This window comes from Rhineura floridana, chromosome 9 (genome assembly GCF_030035675.1).
Source record: "Rhineura floridana isolate rRhiFlo1 chromosome 9, rRhiFlo1.hap2, whole genome shotgun sequence".
Taxonomy (NCBI): domain Eukaryota; kingdom Metazoa; phylum Chordata; class Lepidosauria; order Squamata; family Rhineuridae; genus Rhineura; species Rhineura floridana.
Genome location: NC_084488.1, coordinates 41036991 through 41051199, shown reverse-complemented (window position 1 = coordinate 41051199; position 14209 = coordinate 41036991). Strand labels below are relative to the sequence as shown.

The following is a 14209-nucleotide window of genomic DNA, read 5'->3' as shown; positions in this document are numbered from 1 at the left end:
ACCAGCACCTTGAATCTGGCCCGGAAACAGATCAGCAACCAGTGCAAACGGGCCAGAACGGGTGTAATATGTGAGGACCGAGTGGTCCTCGTCAACAGTCTGGCTGCTGCGTTTTGCACTAGTTGCAGCTTCCGTCTTCAAGGGCAGCCCCACGTAGAGTGCATTACAGTAGTCCAATCTAGAGGTCACCAGAGCATGAACAACTGAAGCGAGGTCGTCGTCGTCCAGATAGGGGCGTTGTTGGGCTACCAGCCGAAGGTGGTAGAACGCATTCCGAGCCACCGAGGCTACCTGAGCCTCAAGTGACAAGGAAGGATCGAAAAGAACCCCCAAACTACGAACCTGTTCCTTCAGGGGGAGTGTAACCCCATCCAGAACAGGATGAACATCCACCATCTGTGCGGAAAAGGCACTCACTAACAGTGTCTCAGTCTTGTCTGGATTGAGTTTCAGTTTATTAGCTCCCATCCAGTCCATTATCGCGGCCAGGCAACGGTTCAGCACATCAACAGCCTCACCTGAAGAAGATGAAAAGGAGAAATAGAGCTGCGTGTCATCAGCATACTGATGACAACGCACTCCAAAACTCCGGATGACCGCACCCAGAGGCTTCATGTAGATGTTAAAAAGCATGGGGGACAGTACCGATCCCTGAGGGACTCCACAACGGAGAGTCCAGGGTATCGAGCAATGCTCCCCAAGCACTACCTTCTGGAGACGATCCGCCAAGTAGGAGCGGAACCACTGCCAAGCAGTACCCCCAACTCCCAACTCCGCGAGTCTCTCCAGAAGGATACCATGGTTGATGGTATCAAAAGCAGCTGAGAGGTCAAGGAGAATCAACAGAGTTACACTCCCCCTGTCCCTCTCCCGACAAAGGTCATCGTACAGGGCGACCAAGGCTGTTTCCGTGCCAAAACTGGGCCTAAAACTGGATTGAAACGGATCTAGATAATCGGTTTCATCCAAGAGCGCCTGGAGCTGGCTGGCAACCACCCGTTCCAAGACCTTGCCCAGAAATTGCACATTCGCTACCGGTCGATAGTTGTTCAGGTTATCTTGAGTTTCCACTAAACTAGTATGCCTGCTAAACCAATCCATGACTTAGTGTGAGTGAACAAACATGGATTTCTGTGGCAAAGACTGCAGCTGCTGCACTCCTTTCCTGGTCTTGTTGCTACTACGCTTCCCAGAATGGTTTGGCTTATTATTGTATCCAAATCAAGGTTTGCGGTTTGTTTTGCTCCAAGCAAACCATGAGCCCCAACCAAGGTTTGTTCTTGGTTTCCCAGGGGAAGGACAAACCATGAACCTGGATTTGGATGTAATGCTAAGCCAAACCATGCCTTAGCCTCCGAGTGGTGTGACAGCAGCAGGACCCAGGGGAGAAATGCAGCGGTTGCAGTCTTCACTCTGAGAGCCTGCTTGTTTGTGCTGCACTGCATCTGAACTGGGCCAGTACTATCTGTGATCATTTCTGAATATGCCTTTAGTTTTAAGTAGACGCTTTCAGATATCTAATTTATTCCAGGCACATTTCCCAGGTTAATAACTTTAGAAATGTAGTCCATTTAAAAAAAAGACTTTTAAGAGAGCAAATGGAGTCTAAAAAATATGTTCACTCTTTTAAGGACTTTTGGTTGTTGCTTGTTTTAAAGAGGAGTGCTTTGTTATCACAACCATGTGTATCTTTGATCTCATAGTAGAGGAGATTTTATAGGTTTTCATCAATCTGTTGAGTCAGAATTTCAAATGTTTATGTTGTCGTCACAGTATCCAAATCCTGTTAATTTTTGTTTCATAAAAGCCTTGCATGTTGAAGTAGTGGTGATAATATGGAGAAAGCTATTCTGCAGAATTATATGTAGGAGAGAGCAAACTGCCATTCAATGACTGTATTGGGTTTGTTCAGGTTTAGGAGACAAAACATATTCATGTTTGAACTCCATCCCTGCAGACTCACCCTGAGATCTGGAAGTTGTCTACTTTTTCTTTCTTTGAAATTAATTGGGATTGAACTTTTTTTACAGGACATTCTCATACTCATCTCTTACTTCAGAGGCATGGAGGTCATTTATTACCCATCTTCCTAGTCTTGTCGGCTTATCACAATCATCTATATAGTAATATTGATTCTGTTTTCTGAGTGCCTGTGTTTATATAGGCAAAACTGCACCACCCACAAACAAGAGGGAGGTATAGACAGACATGGAGTAACCTAGAGGTTAACAGAAGTACAAAAAATCTTTAGTGGGGAAAAATCACTAAGCAACGAGGAAACTATGAAGCAGCCTCATAAGAGCTCAAATTGTACCAAAAAATTTGAAAGACTGAATTTGTGGAGGGAAAACTGTTAATCAGGGTAGGAGGAGAATGGAACTGAGCTGCTTAGAACGGAAGAGGAGAAACAGAGACATTTCGGAAGGGGGAGTGGAGTGAGGTGGCTGGAAACCCAAACAGGAAGAAATACTCTACACTGCAAGAAGCAGAACCACTCTTGTATATATAATAGTTCCAAATTTCAGGAGGAGAATGCCATTGCTTATTGAGCCCAAACACCACCAACCACTTACAAGAGGGAAATAGCAGCAGGTTTGGGGAAGCCCCACATTTTACAGAAGTACAGAAGTTATTTAGAAAAGAGGAACCCTGTAAGGACTCAGTGCTCAGAATATTGAAAGACTGAGAGAGAGAAAAACTGATAACCAGCGGGAGTGGGGATGAAATGGAGTGGCTGGCAAGGGAGAAAGAACAATCTCATTGTCTGGATAAGTCATTTTCTGGCTCACACTGAGAAGGTGCTTTTAAATTGACCCAGGAACTGAACTGAAAGCTGTCCATAAAAATCAATTGACAAATCCAAGATTTTTATGTAGCTCGGTTTAGGAACAATTTGTGCCCCCCCCCAAAGAAGAAAACAACAACAACCCCAAGTTCTTGCTCTTTCTAACTCCGCGAAACATTTTTAATGCAAATTTCTGTGGAATTGCAGTTCATTCTCCATATTGCAGATTGAAAAGGGGCTGTAACTTATGACAGTCCCCCCTCTAGTTCACACTGAATACTGCAGGGAGAAGGTGTTTTGACAGCTTGAAGCCTTCCCTGATGCTCTCAAGTATACCCAATAATGGCCCTTTCCTTCAAAGACTTCCTTGGAAGGACCCTGTCTCCAGGTTCATCCCTTGGAAAAGACTGTCACTGTTTCCTTGTAAGACTACAATAGACAGACAGACACTCTCAGCTCTGAAACAGAAGTATTGCATAGAAGAGGGCATGTGACATGTGAAGCCTTCTCTGGAGCATGCCTGAACTTGCTAGGGTCTCAGCAATTGCCCGTGGTGGTACTTCCCTTCCAGTACTTGGGAGGAAGAGAAACCCAATATCCAGGTTTCACCATCAGCAAATAAATGTCTGGCTCTCCCTTATAAAGTTGCAGGTTGCCAGAGGCTATGACTTTGAACAATCTAATAATGACAGAGCTGGCTTAGAGTGATGTAGTTCAAGAAGTAGAGCTAGAAAAACATAAGGCAAATTAGGGGGAAAGCGCAGAGCTGAAATCTAGGGCATAACTTAAAGTAGTGTTGCAGAAGGAATTGAGACAGTAATTTGAATGGTATCTTGTTTGTTTTAATTCTTAGAAAGCAGAAACTATAGAAGAAATCAAGGTCTTATCAAGCGACTCCCCAAATAATAAGAGGGAATTCTGAGATTCCTTAGGAAAGGAGGTGCTTGCATTTATTCAAAAAACCTATTTAACAAGGAGTAGGTTGGTTTGTTTTAGAATAGGACGGTGGATCTAGGTTAGGTGTGGCCATCCTTTTTCAGCTTAAGGGCACACTGAGGGTTCACTACCCTTCTATGGGTCACTTGCCAGCATATTCTCATGTGCACTCACTTGCATGTGCGCATTCTGCAGAGGGGGAGGGAAAGCAGCCTTCATGTACCTACATACACACACTCACACACACACACACTCAGCGGGGAGGGGAGAGGGAGAGATGCACACACACACATGCACGCAAGGTGTCAGCAGGGTCTTCCTTAAGTATGAGGTCACAAGAAGTGAGCTGCCCCTGTATCCCACAGGAGGAGGGATGAGAGGGATCTGCTATGCCATTTCCTGTAGCTTTACACCAGTGAATTGCTTGGTAACCTTCATCTCATGCAGGCTTTGCATCAATATCCACAAAGAGATAAAAATCTCTAACAAATGTTCCCAAGAGCATGTATAGCACTGTGTGCACTTTCTGTAGCTTCACACTGCAGAATCCTCTCTCAGTGTATAAATCCTCCAGCATTGCCACAATGATCACTATGAAATAAACTGCAAAGATCTGGCAGCCAGAACCAATCAGGGATGAAAATATCAAATGATTACTGGATGGTCTGAAGACATCTCCATGAACCTGTTTCCAGCCATATTCATCACCTAGATCTCTGTCCATATCATACATTTCTTCTTCTTTAGTGTAACGTGCATAATCTTTTCTCAGTGTCCTCATTAAAATCATAGAAAGAATGCCCCAATGAAGGCTTTATCCACCGCCTTCCTCCTTGTCTGGTGTAAAGGCTTCCTCCAAAGTAACCATTCACTGGGGATGTTACACTTTCTGTAGCTTCACGTTTTGGCTACTCTCCAGAACGATAGAGATTGTATCTTTTCATTAGGCATTGGTGCAAAGGTACAGGAAGTGCCATAACACATCTTGCCTTTCCATCTGCATTCATTCCTCCTCCTTATGTGGGATACCCTAGCAAGACTGCAAGAACCACAGTAGATAAAACCGCTTGGGAGTTTCAAAAAGAAAAGATAGGTGCCAAATGTTGGGTGAGTCTCTACACATCACTGAAAAGGTCTTGGAGGCCATATACAACCCATAAGATGTGTGTTCTCCATCCATGATCTAGGTAATGCAGCTCCAAATGTGAAATGTGTTTGTTTCAGTTGAGTTTTAGTATTTATTCTATGTTGTTGTTCATTGATGAGATTGTTACACCTCTATTGTTTATAATCCACTTTGTAAATCCATGCATGGCAAAAAAGCACAATAAAATATCTAAATTAAAGCCCAGTGGATTCTGACCCTAGACCTCTGCATTAGAGTTGAGGCTTTGCTTCATACAAAAAAAAAAGTGTTGCTTAGGGCATACTACATTCCTTTGGATTGGATGTGACCATCAATAATAATTGGTGAAAACACAGAGCCCCAGGAGTGCAGCTAACACATCTGTTTTGAGCATGCCCAGTAATGGTTCATTTCTGAGTGGACATTAATTCATGCATCAGCAAGACTCTTGGCCGATTTATTTAAGGGGATCCATGTCATATTTGACTTTACCCCACCTGTGGACACACACAACCAATAAAAAGACATGGCTAACAAGGGCATTTTTAGTTGCTAAAGGGTAATTGGGAGGCATTGCAAGTGCTAGTCCCCACCAAACCATGAGAGATGGATACATAAAATATTGGAATAGGCAACTTCAGAACATATCATATATGCCATTGGGATCATACTAGGTTGGAATTTCATTTGAGTGTTCCTGTTTTGTTTTTTAGTTTCAAGCCACGAGCAAAATACATGAACTATGTTCCAAATATATGGTGCGTGTAGATTTGGGCTTCTGTTTGTTTTTTATTGTGGTTTGTTTTATGTTTTTCTTCTCTTTTTCTTTTCTCATCTGTATAGGGACAGTGGAAGGGAAGGTTGGGTAGGATGTCAAAGAAAACCTAATTTGGGTCAGAGGAGGGAAGAAGTGAAGAAGATTTGGAAATGGTAAAACAAAAAGTTAATAACACAATATTAGCAATACATTTTAAATGGAAAAATGTAGATCCATCCAAATGGTTATTGAGGAGTTAGTACATGGCAACTACTGTGACACTAACTATGCCTCCCAAGGACCCTGGGCTTCTTTGGAGGAAGATGCAATATATACATTTAATAATAAAAATAATAAAAAGAATAATAGTTAAATTATACAGTATTGTAAATGCTCGAGAGGAAAAGCCTGGATGACATCTTTATTACAAAATTATTCATTATGTACTGAAATTATAAAGCCCATGATAATACATAATACACAACCTTTTTTTAAAGAACAATTTAAAACAGAGGTGGCTAGCCTGCAGAACAATAGAGGAGCAGGGGAGGTTATTTCCCATTGCAGTGCTGGTCTGGGAGAAGATATTCCTCTATTCCTAGCCCAGCACTGTGATAGGGAGAAAAAACACTTTCCAAGGTAAGTGGAGAAAAGCCCTTCACTTTATCTTGGAAAAGCACCTCTTCTCTTTCTTGCCACAGCAAGTAAAAGCTCAAGAAACAGGAAGGAACACTCCTTCTTGCTTCCTAAGACTCCAAAATCTTCTAGCAATGGTGCCATACCAAAGGGAGAAGAGGCACATTTCCAAGATAAAAAGTTGCAACTGATTTTTCTTTGCCACCCCTTGATTTAAAGGAACTGAGAGATTAACAGAATCCAAAACAGAATGGATTAGTCATTCTCTTTTTTTATATTTATATTGTTATGTTGTGTTTGATTGTTATGTTATGTTTGGCATGTTTTAAAGATTTGTTTAATTGGTGTTTCAAATAAAATAATAAAATGCCAATTTATTGATGAGAAACCTAGATTAGTTTGCTGTAGGCAGCTTTATCCTGGAGTGAGATTTGATGCCATGTTAGTTAAATCTATGTGGGGCATGTTTTTCTAAACACTTCCAAAAACATTTTTAAAATCACCAGATAGTCATCTTTTTATTGATACATGGAGATTATGTATCCTGATATTTTTAAAAAATGGGTGGGGACACTTAAGTATTATGACATATTCGAGTGACTAAAAGCAGAGACATATTTAATGCAGGATACACCCCAGTTATAATAGCATGGGCTCTTATTGGAACTATGACTTCTAATTTAAACAACTGAAATTAAATAATATTTTGCTTTAGAATGAAGAAGCACTAAAAGTTATTAATGGGGGATATAGAAGATGAATATTTCCAATTTAATATTGCATGAAAAGTGAATTGGTCACTTTATTGGCAATCTGGAAAGACATTCATCAGATGTGTGGGGTGTTTTTTTTTAATAAACAACTGAGAAAGGAGGGTGGGGCTTGGATGCCTGAAAAATGGTGGTGTAGAGTGGGAGCTCCTCAACCTCTTTTAAAATTTATGCCTAAGAAAGAAAGAAGAAGGAACTACGCAACCTTTCCTGTGCTAAGCTGAAGGAGGGAAATGATAGCTGGAACTCAAAAAAATGAAGAGGTGGGTCTTAAACTTTATTTCAAAGCAACAGGACAGAAAGTAGTTTTGAGGCCTACAGCAGAGAGAATGCCCTCAGAGGAAACAATTATGCCATTTGCATCACAAAAGGACTCTGCAAGCGCGCAAATGAAGGGAGAGACAGAGACCACAAGCACAATAGCTGAAATAGTTAGAGGAGAACTTGCTGGACGGAAATACTAGAAAACACGCTGGGAGGGATGCGAACCAGTAGATATGGTAGAAAATAAAATGATAGCGATTGAAGAAAAAATGGCACAGCAGGAGGACAAAGTTGATGACTTAAAAAAGCACAGTTAGAAGCAAGACTCAAGCTGGAAGACCTGGAGAACAGAAATAGATGCCCCAACTTGCGTTTTCGTTATGTGGATGAGGTTGAACAAGGAAACATAAAGAGGTTCTTAGTAAAATGGCAGACTTCTCTGCTCCCAGACTTCCAACTGGAGGAAGAAGGTTTAGAAAGAGCACATAGAGTGTTGGGTCCTAAAAGGAAAGAAGGATCAATGATAGTTTGTTTTTCTAAATACTCCAGAAAAGAAGAGCTGCTTCGTCATCTGAAAGATCTGGGTGAACTAAAGTGTAAAGATGCAGCGATATTGGCACTACAGGATTTAGCGCCAGAAATTCTGCAGAGACAGAGGAAATTGAAGCCATATACATTGGTGCTGCAAAAAGCCGGTTTAAAGTACTATTGGGGTTTCCCATTTATGTTGGGGACTACATATACAGCTGCAACAGCAACAGAAGTCACCAAACTTCTAAAAATCCTACACCTGGACCCATCAGAAGGATCGGGAACAGGGGAAGAAGAAGAACCTAATGACAGAGTAGAGAGAGCTGGTGAAGAAGACAAATGGGAAATGGCAAGGAGGAAGAAACAACACAGAGAACAACAGGACAAACGATGTGAAGAAGCTCCTTTTCACAACAATAACTTCACCCTACAACATAACCTCAGAGATCTGCCTAACAGGAAGCGTTAAGGAAGAACCAACAATATAGAAGTTCATCCATCATGCATGTAATTAGTAAACTGTGAAAATATGATGTTCCAAGTGTTAATAGGAAAGCACAAAAGAGGGGGCAGTAAAAGAGGAAAGTAAAGGCCTTGAGTTTTATAAATAACTTTATAGATAGAGGCTGGGAGAGTCTCCTGTTTTGTGTGGCTGATCTGTGCATTAACAGATCAGATTGCCCTTTTTTAGTTTTAATTCTTTCCTTTTCACTTCAGTGTTTTTGAAAATTTAGTTGCAAGTTAATAAGTAGTGCCCTGGCGTAAATAATATTTCATTTCTTTGTTAAGAAACTAAATAGGTGGTTCAACACAGGAACGTAACTGCAAGAGTATCCACACCTCCGGTTAAGGGGTAAGGCAAAGTTTTAGGTAATAGCAGAGCTTGAAAAAGTTACTTTTTTGAACTACAACTCGCATCAGCTCAATCTAGTGGCCATGCCTCCATGGGGAGGGAAAAGGGGAGGAATGGGGGGGAAGAGAAGAATGGTAAGGAATATAGAATGTGAAAGGAATAATAGAAGAGGAGGAGGATGGAACAAACAAATACAAATAATCTGTTGAGAGTGACTTCACTGATCGTAAAAGGACTGGGGACCTTGATTAAACACACTAGGTTGCAGAAAATGATAGCCATCTCTGCTATCTTTTCGGCACCTTTTGAAGACTTTCCTCTTTCAACAAGCCTTTTAAGTTGAGACCTATCCCAGTCTGCGTCTGTGTTAGAATTGCTTTTAATATGTTTTCTTTAATAATGCTTTTACCCTTTTTTTTTTAAAAAAGATGTTTTTAAAGCTTTTTTAAAAGTGTTTTTAATGTTTTGCTTTAATGTATTTTAAGGTTTTTTTATGATGTTTTAAAGTGTTTTTAGCATTTCTGTTTGCCTTCCTAGGCTGCTACCGGGAGAAGGGGCGGGATATAAATCAAATAATAAATAAATAAATAAATAAATAAAATAAGGGACATACAACCAAAAGTATTAATGTTACAGGAGACTCACAAAGCTAAATTAACCAATGGGTTTATTAACCAATGGAATCATACATTTTGGCTAAGGGATCTGGTAAAGCAAAGGGGTAGCCACAGTTCAAATTAATGGGAGCCACATGGTTGATTTCCTTCCCACTCAACCCCACCACCTCATGTCCCACCAGAATTGTGGTATTCAGAAGAAATAAGTTAGCAAACTTTTTATTAAGAAGGGAAAATGCATTTTTAAAAAAGTTATTTCCTTTAACATATTGTAAAAAATAAACATTAGCAAATATTATTTTTAAGAATCTAAAGATATATATAGAGAGAGGGGGGGGTACATCCAAATAGCGATAATCAGTTAAATTGAAAATTAAAATATTTTCTGGTGCCTGAACATCTCTGCATTTTTCTTAACTATAGGCATAAAACAGTTGCAATTTCTCAAAGGGGCATTTGAGACAAAACTTGGCAAATCAGTACCACTATATGTGAGATGAAGAGGAGCTGCCCATGGTGCTTTGTGAGCACTACTAATGTATTGTCTTTTAGATGAGGACTCACAAATTATCTCGTGTAGATGGCTCATAGACTTCCGTAGAGTGCCTATAGTATTAACTGTGGCAGCAGTGAAGTTGGATTATTCTGTCATGATAAGAACTAGTAATTTTTTTAGGAATTAAAAAGGAGTCAGTTATAGCCTTTTAGAAGGGAGAAACAATTAGGCAAACATTTCTCAATCTTATAGTTTGAATTTATAAAAAGATGCGTAGAGTGGAAGCATCAATGGAGTTTTCAGGTATGCAGAATGGAAATATCAGAGTTTTCAGGTATACAGAATACCCAAAGCAGAATACAGAAGCAATTTGTTTAGTACTGATAAATGCTTTAATTAGAATATATTAGCTGCATACTCACACAGCTAAATGCAATGGCCACAATCTAGTGCAGTTGTGTGTGTGTGTATGTCTTTAACATGTCCAATACTGTGTTGTTTTGCTGCAACTGTCTAACACAGACACCCCTCTGGAATACAGCACAGAATTAGGCACCCATAAGCCCCTTGAAATCACCAGGCTTAACGTGTGTTTCGTTCACTATTCAGTTCTGTCCTGTGTGTTTATAATCACAAACACAGCTCCAATCCAGCAGAGAGCATGTGGAGCAGCTGGGCTTGCACATGGGAGCCTGTCTTAAGGTAGCTGTTTGTTGAGGGGCAGGCAGTAAGGAGACTGAATCCAACCCCCTGCTCTCCCAGCTGATTAGGAGGGTTTAGCTTTTTTTTTTTTTAATAGGTTCCACATATGCAATTTCAGGCAGGGGAACTGCATACACTTCACTGCATGTGATTCCTCCTTCAGCTAGGGTAAATAAATGATGCACAGGTGATCATTTACATGAATCTAGAATCCTTTTTCATAAGAACCAACTTTACTGTCATTTTGCTTTTAGGTAAGCAAGAAAGCACTTTACACTTACAATCAATGTGTGGAAAATAAACTCAGTTATTAATGATTGTATTTTTGTAAATCTGAATTCCCTCATTCCTTGAAAAATCTACTCTTGTTTTACCATTTTAAGTCCTTTCCTCCCTCCCCACCCCTCCCCACCTCAAATTTAAAAGATTAAGTGTTTCTGAACCCTAGCTAAGACTTCATGGTTAGTGGTACAGCCCAGGCACAAATTTACCACCTCAGTGATAATTGGGTCTGAAATAGTAGGCAAAGTGCAGACTTTGAAGTATCATGCATATGGTATTTTTGTCCCTCATAACTGCTTATCACAGGGAACTGTTTTGTGTATTTTCAATATGATATTTACATTGCTGATTTAAAAAAATAACTGGTTTTACACAGATTTTCAAAAAGAAGATGAAGGGGAAATAATTGGATAAATGCCCTAATAAAGTAAAATTCAGCTGCTTAACAGTAGATGCCACAGAACATCTAATTTCTCTGTGAGCTTCTCCTTTATTGAGTGACGGTTATCACATTCCTGCTCATTCTTGATCTCACTAATAAAATGAGTAATTAGTTCCATGTTAGCCCTTTACTACACAATTTATTTTCTAGACTTGTTCAGCAATCTGCTTTAATATGTACAGCAGATTAAAAAAACAGGGCTGCTTGCTCCTAAGGAACTTAATTATATGTATTTATTCATTTATTATTTGATTTACATCCCACCCAGCAGGAGCGGTATAACCTTTAATATTACCATATTGCTAAAGACTTGTACATTTTAATCTCCTCACTATCCCCCCCTTTTAAACCAAGCTTTTAATATTGTAATATTGTAAATTCTGTTGTAAAAAAGAGTGAGTTTTTACAATGTTAATTATTCGTTTATTGCAAAGGTTTTACTAGAAAACTGTTAGAAGCGCTACTCTGTCTCCATATAGTCAGCTTGGCTTCATGGTAGTTAAGTAAAATATTTTCTTTCTACAGGTGATGTATCGCCTATCAGTATGTCTCCCATCAGTCAATCACAGTTTATCCCACTTGGGGAAATCCTTTGCTTGGCCATTTCTGCAATGAACTCAGCACGAAAACAAGTCACACAAGAAGCACTAATGGAACACCTAACAACCTGTTTCCCAGGTAAAATATGCGTTAATGTATCCCTGCTCACATTGACCTAGATTTTCTTTTTCTAAAATCAAGCATTTTGAATGACCCTTGTAAAAGTTTTACAAGTTTGCTTTAGTAATTTGTATATTCAGATTCTTCCTTTTGCTTCGCTATTGTATTGAACTGGGGCATCCTCCCCTAGCTCCAGTTACTCCATCATTTCTAAGAAGATTGCAGTAGGTGAGCTTCTCTCCCCCCCCCCCGTTTCCTAATCTCTCTCTCCCCCCCCCATTGTGAGCCTATACTTTATTTTAAGCTGCTACAGTATTTCTGAGAGTAGAACTCTTATGAGAAACTTTACAAAAGAAGGATGCCAGAAGCCCCATTCATATGCAGTCAATGCACGGCCTTATATTTAGTATTAGTTTCATTCCATTACTTCCATTCACAAGGTCGCACATTTTCATCTAGAAATCTTCTGATCCATCTCTATATGAACAATTAGTCTGCTTTTTACTTTTACTTTTCGTAGACCTAGTTGATGAACTAAGTGGAATTAAGATTGGGATTTAAATCAATTTTTACTTATTACCCCTAGATAAGCCTGCTTTCTTAGCACAACAGGAATTCAAGACACAAATGTTAATAAAACAGCAATTGAATCACATGTATGGGATTGTATAGAGATGCTTGCTCAATTACTAGGCTGCCGAGAACTCCATGACATAAGTGACATTTCAAGGAGAATATCTAATTTCTCCATGTAAATACATAATGGTTATTTTTCAGTCACTTCAGAATTCTGTTTGCTCCAGTTATTCCTTACCTATTTCAAATACTTATTCTAAAAAATAGTTACCTGGAATTTTAGGCTATCTATCTAAAAAGGATGCCTCTTTTTACCAAGGTTTCTGTCTTGTATCAGGCAAGATGATACTTCTTTGGAACTTCAAAATACAGATCAAAAACAGTTTTGCTGCTTCCCTTTTTCCAAAAAAGATTTTCCTTCTAAGTAGTTGTGGATTTTAAAGTATGTTTCAGATACTTCCTGCAACTTTAAAATATTGGTTAAAATACTGGAGATTGAAAAATGCTTGTTTTGGGATTTGAGAGTAGACATGCAACCTGATCTTGTTTTTGAAGTAGATCCTCCTAAGTTCAGTTGGGTTTATTCCAAAATAACTGCACAGGACTACAGCTTCAGTCTGTAGTGTGAGTACTTTTGTCAATCTTTACTTGTGGCTTTATTTATGAGACTTTGCCAGTGTTCTCAGAAGACTGTGAAATTAATTATCCATGTTGGAGGTGGAGAAGGCACGTAAAGTTCATACTACTTTCCAGCATAGCATGTTTCGCAGTTTTCTGCAAGTTGAACAGACTACAATAAGAACTTGATGAGTACAGGAAGGGCCCAAAGAGTGAAATCCTGAAGGGAATCCATTTAATTTAGTACACTTCTACTAGACACTTGAGATTAAAAATACTTTAGATGTATAGGGTTGTATTCAACTCAAGTAAGTCCTGCTCAGAGTAGACCCAACCAAATTAATCAATCTAAGTTAGTCATCTCTATTAACATAAATGGGTCTACTCTGAGTAAGATTAGCATTAAATACTATCCACAGTCTGGATTTATACACATGTCAATTTGTTAGTGCAATACTTCTCCTATTGTACAAAAATATACCTCGTAAGAGATTTCTCAGCATGTTCTGTAGGCTGTGCTTGCAGAGGATTTTAAAGTCTCTTAGGCTTCATACACATTTATCTGGGGGAAAGCCGCATTAAACTCAAGTCTGCTTCTGAGCAGACTTATATAGGATTACTTATTTATTTTTATTTTCTAGGATGCATTTCAGAGATGAACTCTCCTAAAACAGCTCCCAAGGATTACACTGTTATTAGGGATGTGCAAGAATTCCACCAATTCAGATTTGGTACTGAATTTTCCATTAATTCGCTTATTCTCAATTGTGGAAGATCAGATTTTAATGTAGTGAATTTCCACCGCTGTTTTTGAAAATGGACTTTTTTATATATATAAAAAATCCACCTCTAAAGCATGAACTGTAAGAATGATAATTTATTTATATTTGCTTCAAAATACTGATATTAATGTCATTTTTTTCTGAGCGGAAAAAAACCACAGATTGGTAAAAGCAACAGTTAGCAGATACAGAACGAACTTGAATCGATGCCTGCCTGTTAGGTTGATGAAATGCTTTTGAACCGGCACTGGCTAATGGATCCCATCCCTAACTGTTATTCACTCAGAGTTGGAATATCTTTCTTGATATTTAACCTGTTTAAAAAAAGAAAGAGAGTTATGACATTGTCACTCTTAAATTCTTTCAACTGTCTCTT

The 14209-nt window shown here is 39.2% G+C and overlaps 1 protein-coding gene across 1 annotated transcript in view; it reads left to right on the top strand.

Annotated features, from left to right (window-relative positions):
• The window catches only part of STOX2 (storkhead box 2), a 129651-nt gene that overhangs the window by 88303 nt on the left and 27139 nt on the right, over nt 1-14209 (top strand). The window contains exon 3 of the mRNA XM_061583997.1: nt 11723-11875. Coding sequence (XP_061439981.1) covers nt 11723-11875 — 153 coding nt within the window. The remainder of the gene's footprint in view (nt 1-11722; nt 11876-14209) is intronic.